The following is a 14,543-nucleotide window of genomic DNA, read 5'->3' as shown; positions in this document are numbered from 1 at the left end:
TTCCACCTGTGTGTTGTCCATGTACCCACTGTGTATTCCACCTGTGTGTTGTCCATGTTCCCACTGTGTATTCCACCTGTGTGTTGTCCATGTACCCACTGTGTATTCCACCTGTGTGTTGTCCATGTAGCCAGTGTGTATTCCACCTGTGTGTTGTCCATGTACCCACTGTGTATTCCACCTGGGTGTTGTCCATGTACCCAGTGTGTATTCCACCTGTGTGTTGTCCATGTACCCAGTGTGTATTCCACCTGTGTGTTGTCCATGTACCCAGTGTGTATTCCACCTGTGTGTTGTCCATGTACCCACTGTGTATTCCACCTGTGTGTTGTCCATGTACCCAGTGTGTATTCCACCTGTGTGTTGTCCATGTACCCAGTGTGTATTCCACCTGTGTGTTGTCCATGTACCTACTGCGTATTCCACCTGTGTGTTGTCCATGTACCCACTGTGTATTCCACCTGTGTGTTGTCCATGTACCCACTGTGTATTCCACCTGTGTGTTGTCCATGTACCCACTGTGTTGTCCATGTACCTACTGTGTATTCTACCTGTGTGTTGTCCATGTACCCACTGTGTATTCCACCTGTGTGTTGTCCATGTACCCACTGTGTATTCCACCTGTGTGTTGTCCATGTAGCCACTGTGTATTCCACCTGTGTGTTGTCCATGTTCCCACTGTGTATTCCACCTGTGTGTTGTCCATGTACCCACTGTGTATTCCACCTGTGTGTTGTCCATGTAGCCAGTGTGTATTCCACCTGTGTGTTGTCCATGTACCCACTGTGTATTCCACCTGTGTGTTGTCCATGTACCCAGTGTGTATTCCACCTGTGTGTTGTCCATGTACCCAGTGTGTATTCCACCTGTGTGTTGTCCATGTACCCACTGTGTATTCCACCTGTGTGTTGTCCATGTACCCAGTGTGTATTCCACCTGTGTGTTGTCCATGTACCCACTGTGTATTCCACCTGTGTGTTGTCCATGTACCCAGTGTGTATTCCACCTGTGTGTTGTCCATGTACCCAGTGTGTATTCCACCTGTGTGTTGTCCATGTACCTACTGTGTATTCCACCTGGGTGTTGTCCATGTACCCACTGTGTATTCCACCTGTGTGTTGTCCATGTACCCAGTGTGTATTCCACCTGTGTGTTGTCCATGTACCCAGTGTGTATTCCACCTGTGTGTTGTCCATGTACCCAGTGTGTATTCCACCTGTGTGTTGTCCATGTACCCACTGTGTATTCTCCCTGTGTGTTGTCCATGTACCCAGTCCATGTACCCAGTGTGTATTCCACCTGTGTGTTGTCCATGTACCCAGTGTGTATTCCACCTGTGTGTTGTCCATGTACCCACTGTGTATTCCACCTGTGTGTTGTCCATGTACCCACTGTGTATTCCACCTGTGTGTTGTCCATGTACCCACTGTGTATTCCACCTGTGTGTTGTCCATGTACCCACTTGGTACTTTTCCTATGGCATTTAAACCTAGGAACCCCTAATATGTTTTAACATTAGGGTAAGGACCCCTGAAGGTTCATAGCCCTAAACATGGCCTGAGAAATGAGGGCAAGAATTCAATTTTAATGTTCACACAACATTTTTCTAAAAAAGACATACTTGTCTCTTTATTTCCATTAAGAACATATTCCACAAATAGAAGTAGCAGTGCAAATTACCATGTATTTGTCTTGACCTACATATCCCGTAGTGGATTATTGCAAGTGTCCGACACTGTACCTAATCAAGCCTGACCTGTCAGCGAAGCCATCATCACCACGATCCAGTCAATTACAACACTATTGTCACAGGCCATATCACCTCATTCACTCCCATCAAACATGTATGTTTTCGGTGCTACGTAACATTCGAACAATAAACCATGAAAATTGAATATTAAATAATTAATTTTTCAGTAACAGAATTCATTTAAAAATATTCTCTATGTAACTTGTCTATTGATGGAGACATTGTGCGTAAAGCAACTGATGTGTGCCCACTGTTGGGGTTCCTGTCAGGATGCTTCTCTGACTTTCAAAAGGGTTTTGTATTCTGTTTGTTGTTTAACGCCGCACTCAGCAATATTCCAGCTATATGAGGGCGGTCTGTAAATAATCGAGTCTGGACCAGACAATCCAGTGATTGACATCATGAGCATCAATCCACGCACTTAGGATCGATGACATGCATCAACAAAGTCAGCAGGCCTGACCACCCGATCCCGTTAGTGGTTTTGTATTCTGACATTAACAGTTTCAACACATCAAACACTTTGGAAAGACTTGGGTTCATATGTTGCCATTCAATACAAAAACACACTGTGACATTCAATACAATAATACACAGTGACATTCAATATGATGACACACAAGGCTAGTTGTGGAGTCAATCACCATCAAATGTAATGTCAACAGAGCTTGTCAATCCCACACATCACTCATGACATCATACCTCAATGTTCATGACATCACACCACAAAACTCATGACAGACCCGTGAAGATCCAGGGTAGAATAGGTCTTCATCAATCCATGCATGCCTTAAAAAGCCACTATGCTTGTTGTAAGAGGCGACTAACAGGATTGGGTGGTCATGCTCGCTGTTTACCACATCATACCACAACACTCACAACATCCTATCTCAATGCGTATAACATACTTTGATACTGATGATGATTTACCTAGATGCATGGACACCTGATGACATCACAACAAGAACAAAACAAGAGAAGTCTTCATGCAGGACACTCTTACCCTTCTCATGTGGATTAGTTTTTCCTTAACATTCAGCAGCTCATAGTTGGGCCTCACATCAACCTTCACCTCTGGATTGGCCTTTGCCTGTGCGATGAAACTTGATTCGGGAACAATACGGGTATACCTGAAAGATGAAGACAAGACATTAAACACAAGTCACAATTTCCTTCTGGGTCAGGGCATGGGCCCAGTCTAACGACACCACAATTCACTGTGCAGAGTTGCATCCCTTGGGCATGCCAGGAACCTATGCAGGGTTTTACCTTGACTTACAAGGGGTCCGGGGGGGGCCCCGAATCATTACTTTCAAGGGTCCTTGCAGGCAGGCAGTATGAGGGTCCTGTAAAGTGCTGTAATGGTGTAGTGTACTGTATGTTTAGATAATTACTGGAGAGATCAAGGATCAAGAGGCAGTGGTCATGATAGACGTATGAAATAACAGACACCCATAACTGTTGTTGATGCGCTTCAGGTACAATGAATATTATTATGCGTCCTTTGGGATGCAGTATATTTTTTTTCTGTGTCCATTCTCTACATTTGTGCGAACTGGACGCACATTTGTGCCTTGCGTGAAACCCACAAATCACATGTATTGTATTACTCAATCATTTTACATTTATACCAAACATACTCCGGGTCACACCATCTGTATTCTCTGCTTGGAAAGCCTATCCAAGTTCTCCTGGAAGAATTTATCCATTTACTTTTTTCCATTCTAGAATTTCAGGCAGAATCATCCTGCCTGATCCAAATCTCACAGGAATTTCTTTGGCGAGAAAAAAGATTTGCTTTGATGCCGATGCCATGTCTATGCTTCATTACGATGTGTGAAGGAGGAGATCTATTACATAGTGAGTAACAGGGCGGGGGACGAGGCTAGCCTCCTCCTCCTCCACAACACAGTAATTCAGTCATGGACATGCTGCAGATGTCAATGTTTTGTGCTTAAGGTCAAAGGCATTGATCAAAGGTCAATTCATGCTGACAAAGGACAAATTTTATAATATAACGGTAAAGTCGAAGATGTCAAATGTTTTGTCCTTAAGGTCAAATTTATAGATCAAAGGTCATTCTTCTTGACGTCACACCAATTTTTATTTTTTTTAAACCCAGTAAACTTGAAAATGTCAAATGTTTTGTGCTTAAGGTCAAAGTCATTGATCAAAGGTCAATTCATGCTGGACAAAATTCTAAAATATAACAGTAAAGTTGGAAATGTCAAAGGTCAAGCTAACTGCAAGACTTTAAAGAAAAATTCTCACAGCTTTGTTCCTGAGTAAACATTTGCAAATATTTTTCAAACAGGATTGATCTTTTTATCCTTACATAAACTAATGCTAAGATTCCAGACCTCAGGATTTGCAAATTCGGCCATGATTAATGGTGATACGATTGCAAGTGGTGCAGTATACATGACACTTTAATCACTACAGCTACAGCACACTGAGTGATGGTCCTGAACAGCAGCAGAGGAGTCCCAGGGCAGATGATCGCAAATGGTGATCCGATTGGGTTTGTGAAGGTGAGGGACACCAGCCCTTGCGTCTACCAGACATCCACGGAGAATACATGACTTGTTGGACAATTTACACTGATACCTACAAGACATACAGCAAGTCCATCAGTCTCACGTTAATTCCTCCGAGGTGGAGACAGGCTTAGCGAAGATTTTATACCCACAGATTCCAATTGAGTTCAGCCCTCTGGTAATTGACATGAAACTTTCTTGACTGTTCAGAAATGACAGGCGCCACTTGGTCTCAAAGGGTTGGCAAAAATGGATTGCTGCAAAGCGTTCATTGCATTTTTCTGCTAATATTAATTTGTCTGGGTTAAACATGTCCAGAGATTGATGAAGCTGTCCAAGGGATATTTTCATCACCTCTGTTTCAGTGAGCTACTTGAGCTAACATTTATGTTGTCACAGTTTATCTGCTATGGATTTGAATTCTGTAATTGAAATACATTCAGCTCCAAAATATTTTCTTTGCACCAAGCATGCCTCATTTGTTGTCAATGATATGTTTACAGTTCACTGCAGATATCCGCTTCCTTTGTTGTGTCTGTTCAAAATAGGTTTCCCTTCTTTCTCTTATCAAATTTTCCCAACCCCTTACTAAGTCACTAGGAACCCACTAAACACAAATCAGTTTCATTAAAACTCTGACAGCGTCAAAACGTTAATCCATGTCAATTTCCACCGTTCATGATCATAGCGAAACTGAAGCAAGACGGATACGACACACGTTGTCACCCAAACATCAGCTTCTAATTAGAAGGATTTCTTTGTCTTCGGCAGTAGAGTGCTAAACTTGTGAGTGACATCTTCAAAGGTGAAATCGACAATGATTCTCTACAGAAAGCAGCATTTGGTGTGAATAATCAGTGTCAAATGACAAGATCAGAGATAATCTGCAACTGATTTATGAGTTAGATATTCAAATTTATGCAAATTAGCCTCAATGGAGACAGCTTAAAGGTTTAGTTGACTGATTCATGGTAATACATTCTAGAAAATAGTTTTCATCTAACAAACAAAAAACATCCTTCTCCCCCCGTTTAAATGTTTTAAATACAAGCAATAAAGAGATGAAATGACATGAGTGACCAAGGACTGACTGATCGCTGTAAATATGGGATTCATATAGTTGTTACTACCTAACTTGTTTCCAACATTGTTCAGTCCAGATTCGATGATCATGATAACATCTACATCAGTCACACTGTTACATAGACCTGCCTGAATCATAGATGGAAGTGTTATTAAACTGTGACTGATACATGAACAAACTTTAAACTTCATTACTTACAAATGTGCTTTGTTTTCAGCAACAGAACACATCATGAGCAAGATCTAAGAATCACACTATATTCCCTACACAGCTTGTACCAGACACAACATGACTCAACTACGATCTATCTGTCCTGTGTACAAAGTCATAAACCTATACCTGGTTGAAATCAACTATTCATTTCAGAATACAAATTGATGATGTCATCACTATTCTAAAACAAAGCATTTCTTCCCATTTCATCTAAAATCTGAACTACTGAAGGAGGAGGGGGGGGGGGGGGGGGGGGGGGGGTAAATCAATCATTGTCATTTGCATTTTTTATTGGTAAAATTTCCTGACTGACAGACAGAAAGGTTTAAGTTTAATTAAACACAGTTGAATACTTGAAATGTGGGCACACTCCAAGTGCAACCCACTGCATGTGATGTCTAGCTGTGATTCCACTTGGTTGCTATTGGTTACCAACAGTTCATGCCTAGTGCAGAATGGTGCCATTTTAAAGCAGCTGCCAGCTGGCAGTCGTAGACAGTTCCAAAATCATGATAAATCTGTTGGGCGAACAATAAAAAACTCAAATCATCCGTGCGATTAAATGAAATTTTGCCCTAAAATTACTGCAGCTCTTTCATCTGCCCGGGACCATTTTTCATCCATTTGGATTCCATTTTACCGACCTCTCGCCAGCAATAAAACTCTGCTGTAAAGCGTAATTGTAAAGCTCATGGACAGCAGTCCCTGTGGTTTGATCCGCGCTTGTTCAATCAGGTGAATCTACAAGGGAGTTGTGTTTACTAAGACTTTAATGGAAACATATTGTTTTCAAATTTACGACGAACAATCTAGATGTGTAATGATGGATCAAGTCCAGAATCCAAAGAAAACCTGACTCTGAAATTGATTTCAAGTGATCTAGAAAATCTGGCCATCGATCTACCAGTGACAATACATTATCACAAGGTAAATCTGACCTAACCACAGATCAATTTCAGACTTGTATGATTTCAACATAAAGCACATCAACACCACCAAAAACCTCATCAAATGCATTTTGTTGATTAATGAACTGAAAGATTATATATGATACTTCGAACTCATCACACACCTTCTAATTTGTTCATTACATTTAAAAAGACACCACAAAGCTTTAAATACATTAAAAACCTTAGCCAAACATTTACCAATGCAATTTCTGAGGGTGCCGATATTTAAACTCCTAGTGGGGGTACACTCCGAGGGGCACGAGGGGTGAGGAAGGGAGGGAGGGTTCTGAGAGCGCTTCAATGGATCTTGGTGTATCAGTTTTCTAACCTAATCACTTCTCCAGTCAAGAGGCAGCACCGGGCTAAGTCAGCTTGTAACACTAGCCCACTCAGTGGGTAAACAGTTTTCACCCATGCTGCTTCTTTAAATGTCCCGGGTTAGTTCAACCTGACTGCCATCTTGCCATGCAGGGCAATATTGGGCAAGCTTACGACCATGCTGACACACATCTCCTGTATCTTTCAAATAATCATGTACCCTACCTCAGTGAGAGAGTAGACACCACAATTTCTAAAAGTATGTCATCTGAGCAATGGTATGACCTATCTGTGGCGAAAGTCCTGTCCAGGAAGAGGCGAGACTACTCCAGAGGCCGGAATTGTTGGATGTGCCAGTTGATCTGCTACTGCTGCTTGTATGTCACCATGTGAAGGGACACATTCACAGGTACTGACAGAGTCCCAAATAACTGCCTGCCAGCCCACCTGTCTGTGGCTGGCAACTTTTCTGTCGCACTGCATTAAATTTTCCTCAACCTGCCTGACAACTGGGCCCCGTTGCACAAAGCAATCTTAGCGCTACAATTATCGTAAGCCTATGATAAAGTATGGGAGTTACGATCGTCTTAGCGCTAACATTGCTTTGTGCAACGGGGCCCTGGCAGATAATTTTAAGACTACTTACGTATTCAGTTCTATGATAACTCCTCACAGATCCTCAAGTAATTGTTTGCATTATTTCTAAGGTCTACAGTCTTTTTAGGGACAACTTGTTCTTATCAGGTCTTTGAAAGGCATTTAGAGTGAATGAGTAAGTGAGTTGGGTTTAACGCCGCTTTTAACATTATTCCAGTTATATCACGGCATGAAAGGCATTTAGAAGTGATACCCATAAGGAAGAGAATACATGGATGTCAAATTCTTTATTATGAGGAACACTTGAGGTGTAATAAAGAAGTTGACATCCATATATCCTCTTCCTTAATTTGTTCTTATTATTTACATAATCAGGAACTTATAACTATTGCCTTAGAGACTTGTGCAAGTCTACCGTGACTAGTGCAGTGTGGACTAACGGTTCTCTCCCTCTATTTGCGTGGTAGTCTCAAATGAGCTTGGGGTTAATGAATTGTGTGCGATGTTACTTCTCCCACCTTTATCACGTAATCTCCAGTTCTGTATCAAATGCTCATAATACTTCAGTCAGCCTTAAATTAGCTGTGATGTTAAACACCCATGTAGAGTTTCTAGTTAATATCGCGTGTAATCAAAGATGTTTCTTTTTGTTTCTTTGAACTCAAAGTTTCACATTTCCATTGTGTATTTCTATAAAAAGCAGCATCTATTTCCTGTTGTGGTAATCATGTACCTGAAGAAACAGGTGCTTCCGACATTGATTGCCCTGTTTGATTGACAGGTCTGTTTTCTGCAAACATCCTCCATGTATATTTCATAGCATAAACTCCCATCCCAGCCTGGGACACAAGTTCCACATTGACACAAGTCAGAAGATATCTGAGCTGTAGATTTAATCAAAAGATAACACGAGCGTCAATTTCTCTTCAATTTTGCATGTTGATTTGTTTCAATCCATCAGTTAAACATAACATCAAGTACACTTCAATTTTCCAGTTCAGAAACTTTTTAATATCAAATCAACCGAAGAATTCATATTTTTAACAAATGCAATGAAAACACACAATTTTCCATCAACTCCTTGCTCATTATACAAAGCAACTAACCCCGCCACCCCATCAGTATACAAGTCATGCTGATGTGACGCAACTTACAAAATTTATGTGACAGCCCATCTCATCCCATCCCATCAACATGAACCTTCCATCAGTTTATTAAACTACACATATTAAAATGTATCGCGATAATACCACCACATCCATATCAACCTCTCGATCAGAAATCAACATTCCTTGCAACACCCAGTCCGAAGACGCGGCCATAACCATAGAGGCTAGAATGGTAGCAATCACAATTCAGGCAACTTTTTATAGTCGACTGAGTCATATTTATCGCATTTTTGGAGATGAAATTTTCCCCTGATGGTTTTTCAAAGCTAGCGATAGGATCTGTTCGGTGAAAAAACCTCCTTCAGTGAAGAACTCCTGTATGGCTCTCTTCAGGGAGAAGGTACATTAATTCATTGGTGGCATTCCTGTCGTGTTCCTGGCAGATCGTGTGTGGATAGCAGGCTGTGGATGTGTTGGCCTGACTTTCTACACTACCCCTGCACACGGCAGTGACCGTAACAAGGAGAATCTTCTCAGCAGCATAAATCTAGGACAATAACTGTGACCCACCAGGAGAGAAGGGACCTGTTGGGTGAGGATACATTTGTGCTGTGACGTCAAAGACATTCGACGTCAACTTACTTCAGTGAAGATAGCCATGTGTGATGTCATGTATCTCTGTGATAAATATGAATTGAAGCTTGTGAATTATATTTTTGTGTTCCGAAGATGCTGTAGTTCTAAAATATAACGAAAAGTCAAAATGTGATTTTTCACCCGCAAGGTCCTTATCTCATGGTTGGTCACAATTATGGACCGGTGATACATACGGTGACTTTCAACTGGCATAGCATAGCAACGTTCCTTTATTTTGTAGAGTTTACACATCAATTAAATCCTGTTCTTGAGGCAAGGGAAAGGGAGCACCAGTCATTCAGCCTAAGAATCTGTCTGGCTTGAAGGCCTGAAACTAGGCCGTAAATCTCAATTGTTGGGGTCGCCTCTGAACCAAATCTAATTATGAGAAGGTGAGATAGGGCAACACTTCTGTTTGTGGTATTTGTCTATCATCAGATGGGATCTTACAACAATTTGTCTAGATTGTTTATTGGGGGTTGGTAGGTTTATGTATGTTTGGTGGACGTCAATACAAATACAGTTTGTTTCATCGTATTGTCTATTGGATGAGATGGCAGAAGCTTTACTGAAATATATGTTTTGGCACTTATTCTTTTATTGAGTGTTAATCCAAAGTATGTAAATTAACAGTTGATATATTATGATGCCAAATGATAATTTAGTCTCATGACAAACTTCGCAATGTTTCCATTAAATCAGGCTACACACAATAAAACTTTAAAACCCACTCTCTCCATTACTTTCAAAAAGTAGAACAAACTATATATTAAAAAAATACAGGCTTAAAAGAATCAACAAGGCAAGGTCTCAATATATTTTCAATATTGGCTCAAATGTGTTGACGGACTGGCAGACAGGTACTTCATGATTGAAAAAACACACTGAATTATTGGCAAAAAACACCAAATCATTGAGTGAAATGTCTGAAAACTTGTAATTTAGTTTTCGAAAAGCACAAAAACTGTAACTGTTTACAATACATCGTGCTGACCACTGTAAGGTGCTGACCATTTGATATTTTGGGGCTTGGTGCTGGGATTTTATTAAGAAAATAAATTGTACTCGAAAACTCTCAAAAAACCAAATTATGCTTCAGACTGTTGGAAAAAAAGAAAATGCCTCCCGCAATGATTACATTATTGCAAGGTTTTCTTTAAAAAAATCAGGTTCACAGTTTTAAACAAAAAATAATAACTGGTTTTGAAGCTGTAGCTGAAATAATATCTAATATCAATACAAAACCCCAGCCCAGCCCACCCCCAGAATATCCAACGGTCGGTCCCGGAGATGAAGATGGAGTTATCCAGACACGTCACGTCTCTACACGGAGGAGCACACGGGATGATCGGACGGAAACAGATGCTAAATGACGAGGCTGTATTACCTGCTTCATTTCCAAGCATCCCCTGACCCGACTCTCAATGTCTAATCACCATTATGTCTCACCACCATTAAATCTACATCAGTTAGAAATAGCATCTTCAACAGACTCGGCCTCACAGCGAGCTGGCTCCTACACTGGCATAACAATATCCTAGCACTATCACACTAACAACACAGTTTCTACATCGTGTAACAGTAACATTAATCTCATATGGCTCAGAAAACAAAGGAAATATATTTGGGCATTGGCATGTGGCTTTAAATGCTGCATGTTATTCATTTTTATTGCCAGTTTTGAAAAAAATCAAATTTCCCACCTCATATGAATATGTTTTCCATAATTTAAAATGTGTGACAACTGACATTGTATTAAAGAGCCACTTGTGTTGTTGCCAAGTATCCTTCACTGGTATATAGCAGGTTTTGTCACCCAACAGAACAGACAGCCAAACATGTCCCGTCCCGCTCACTCACAAAGAACGTCAATATCCGATCAGATCTTAATATCAATCAATCACAAATGAGATATCAATATTCCGTTTCGAGAGTTTCTTGTGGATTGTAAGTTGCCTCGGTTCGAAGGTATTTTGCCATGAGTACGAGTACGTATTATACATCAAGCTGAAATTGCCAGTTTATTATATGCTACAGAAGCCCATTGCTTGATCTGGGTCAACTGATATCGGTGTTTGTACTTTGCAACCAGTGAACTCTAGCCCACACTAACACCTTTCTCATTCCACTACATATATTCATAGCCTGATCGGATTCTATTAGCTTTCATGCTTGCATCACTACACAGTTTTTATCTACTATTTTCATCGTGATACATATCTCTACTAAAAAATCAATGTCAGGTGTAATTTGCTTACACCATGAATGATCACCCATAAATTCCAAACTTTCCATTTTATTGATTTCATAAAAATTATATACTTCTAGTGTACACATATCCACTTCATCTCTGTCAACAAAATGGATCAGTTCTATTCCAGGCAGCCAGACTTCAATCAACTTCATCTGGCTGCTTGTGCATGGAGCAGGTATGATGCATCACCTGTCCAGGATCCCAGCAGACATCGGCAGGAGCTACACCACAGGATGAGGAGGATAACATCAGTTAAACGTTGAGACATGTTCTCCTAATAACCCATAGCTTCTGTCTGGATATGAAATCATTAACTATGATTTCAAGATGTCTGTTGCTCTCCAATTCATTTACTGACTTTGATTACACCCAAATGCTCACTCGTCTACTGAATCACTTCCAGCCAGTCACCTCAACAAACCAGTGCCCAATACTCTCCACCCTAATCTACCCTTACCCCCCCAGCTCCTGTGTCGTCCAGGTTTCAACAGGTCCCCAGTCACCTCAACAAACCAGTGCCCAATACTCTCCATCCTAATCTACCCCTACCCCCCCAGCTTCTGTGTCGTCCAGGTTACAACAGGTGCCCAGTCACCAATGGTTGATGGTTGATGCTAGAAGCTGCTCAGTGGATTGGGTGGTCAGACTCGATGACTTGAATGAAGCGTGTCGCCTTACAGAGACAATGGATCGATGCTCATAATGTCAATCACTGGATTGGGTGGTCAGACTCGATGACTTGAATGAAGCGTGTCGCCGTACAGAGACAATGGATCGATGCTCATAATGTCAATCACTGGATTGGGTGGTCAGACTCGATGACTTGAATGAAGCGTGTCGCCGTACAGAGACAATGGATCGATGCTCATAATGTCAGTCACTGGATTGTCTGGTCCAGACCCGATTATTTATAGACCACCGTCATATTGCTGAGTGTGCGATAAGCAACAAACAATCCATCCAAATCACTGACCAATCAACCCAAACATCTTTCCACCAACAAAATCACCTTTACCCTACTCCAACTATCCAATCTTATACCCAATCAATCCCCTATCCAGTAACCCAATCATTCAATCTAATACCCATAGGAGTCAATCCCCTACCAAAACCATCTTTCCACACTCTCCAACAACAGATTTTTCAGTTCTACCCAATCACCTGTCCTCTATCTTCCAATCAGAAAAAGATAATTTACCCTGACATAATGATTGGGCAAGGAGGCCAAACACGTTGTCAATTTGCTATAGGGATTTACACTGCTGCAAGAAGTCTTTGTGCGTGAGTGTTCCAGTCCGGCCAGCGGTAAGCCTTGCTTTGTTCCAGTGCAGCATTATCCCGGTGTTATCGGTGCTGTGTGTGTCTCCAGGATTACCTATATTTCTGATAAGTAAAGTCGGGTCACTGCTGTAGTCTGCTGGCAGGCTGGCTGGCACAAGGCTTGTTTACGTGGGGCGACTCCCAGGTCCAACATGGCCAATTAGTAACCTCTGATGACAAACTAGCCTTGATGGCTCTCATTATTAGCCTATTAAAGCGCCCCCTAACACTGCGCTCGACAGATAAGATAGTAGGCGATAGCTGTAGCAAGGGATCCAGTGTGGGAGCTACTTGTTTTAGTAGCTTCATCTGTTGTACTTCCGTCTGAGGTGGTAACTAGATTTCTCCATCCTGCCAACACTTATTAAACCTTCATTTCTGTTGAGTCCATAGGCCCAAGCCATGAAAAACACATGCATAGAAGGAAACGCCAGTATGTGCATGTCATATAGAGTGGAAGTACAGAGAATTACCTTTGTGAGTTATGTCAAATGTGGGGAGGTTGGCAATACATGCCAAGGCAGTAACATGGGGATTCCAGGGAGACCTGTACACCAAAGCAGATCAAACATAAAGTGTGATGCCTAGTGCTTGTTATAGATGGGGGGGTTCCTTGTTGGGGTCAATGCTTAGTGACTGAGTGAAGAAAATCTGCAATGGACTGTTCAAACATTGGTTGCATATTCTCAGAACAGAAAATATCACATAAATCTACCATACATGCTTCAATGTGATCACACACTTGCATACAGTGAGACACGGTGGACCTTATTTATACCCATTTTATATTTTTATGAGTATAGGACACAAAACATTGCAATAAATAAAATCCTGGATCTTTAAAAGCAGCAATCTGCTGTACATCCAACTCCCATACTCCTGTGTACCTTAGAACATCATGTTACTTTTCAGGAAATGCTATTGTTCAATATCAATTAGATCTGAGCAATATAACACAAAGCAATATAGAGTGGTATCCAAAGCAGTCAAGACCTATTTTGGTACTCATAAAAGTCAATAATACTTCAAACTCAGAAAATGATTGTACGAAACTATGCGGACAACTCACGACCGACTGTAATAAGAATCTAAAACTGGTTTAAACCAACAACAAGCACATCCTTCCAGACTGAGACCTCCACCTTGCCATAAACAAGGAAATCGTACGGCTTGGTATCTATACCAAACTCAGCAGGAGTATTCACTGATCCAAATTCACTGCAGAATGTATCAGTCACTCTAGATAGGTGTCTATCTCCAATTCCAAACTACATTAATTTGCTTCATGATCAGACTAACATGTTGCTATGATTTGTTTGTTCGTTGTTTAACGCTGCACTCAGCAATATTACAGCAATATGATGGCGGCCTGTAAATAATCAAGTCTGGACCAGACAATCAAGTGATTGACATCATGAGCATCCATCCATGCATTTGGGATATGACGACATGCATCAACCAAGTTAGCCAGCCTGACCATCCGACCCGTTAGTTGCCTCTTAAGACAAGCAAAGTTGTCTGTTATGGCAAGCATGGGTTGCTGAAGACCAATTCTACCCAGATCTTCACGGGTTGTGTTGCTATGAACTAATGCAGCTCATGTCATGTACATTGAAATATACATACATCAGTATCTACTTTAGGAGATGCAAGCTGATCACCCAGCACACTCTGTAATGCTTGAATGCTACATGCAGCATAATTCCCTCATAACAAGTTTATGTACAGTTTCACTATTTCTCCTGTAAAATCCATAGTGTAGAATTCAATACCCA

The 14,543-nt window shown here is 41.1% G+C and overlaps 1 protein-coding gene and 1 long non-coding RNA gene across 2 annotated transcripts in view; one reads left to right on the top strand and one right to left on the bottom strand.

The window, feature by feature from the left end:
- LOC124117512 overlaps positions 1 to 4,740 on the top strand; it is a 38,511-nt gene extending 33,771 nt beyond the window's left edge. Inside the window, exons 3-4 of the long non-coding RNA XR_006858281.2 lie at positions 3,479 to 3,610; positions 4,193 to 4,740. This is a non-coding gene — a long non-coding RNA (uncharacterized LOC124117512). The remainder of the gene's footprint in view (positions 1 to 3,478; positions 3,611 to 4,192) is intronic.
- Positions 1 to 14,543, bottom strand: part of LOC124117511 (glypican-5-like) — a 116,499-nt gene that overhangs the window by 13,621 nt on the left and 88,335 nt on the right. Inside the window, exon 5 of the mRNA XM_046479440.2 lies at positions 2,754 to 2,880. Within this exon, the coding sequence (XP_046335396.2) occupies positions 2,754 to 2,880 (127 nt within the window). The remainder of the gene's footprint in view (positions 1 to 2,753; positions 2,881 to 14,543) is intronic.

The sequence above is a fragment of the Haliotis rufescens genome, unplaced genomic scaffold (assembly GCF_023055435.1).
Source record: "Haliotis rufescens isolate VD_foot unplaced genomic scaffold, xgHalRufe1.0.p SCAF_9, whole genome shotgun sequence".
Taxonomy (NCBI): domain Eukaryota; kingdom Metazoa; phylum Mollusca; class Gastropoda; order Lepetellida; family Haliotidae; genus Haliotis; species Haliotis rufescens.
The sequence above is the reverse complement of the archived record's forward strand: the minus strand, read 5'-3'. Positions and strand labels throughout refer to the sequence as shown.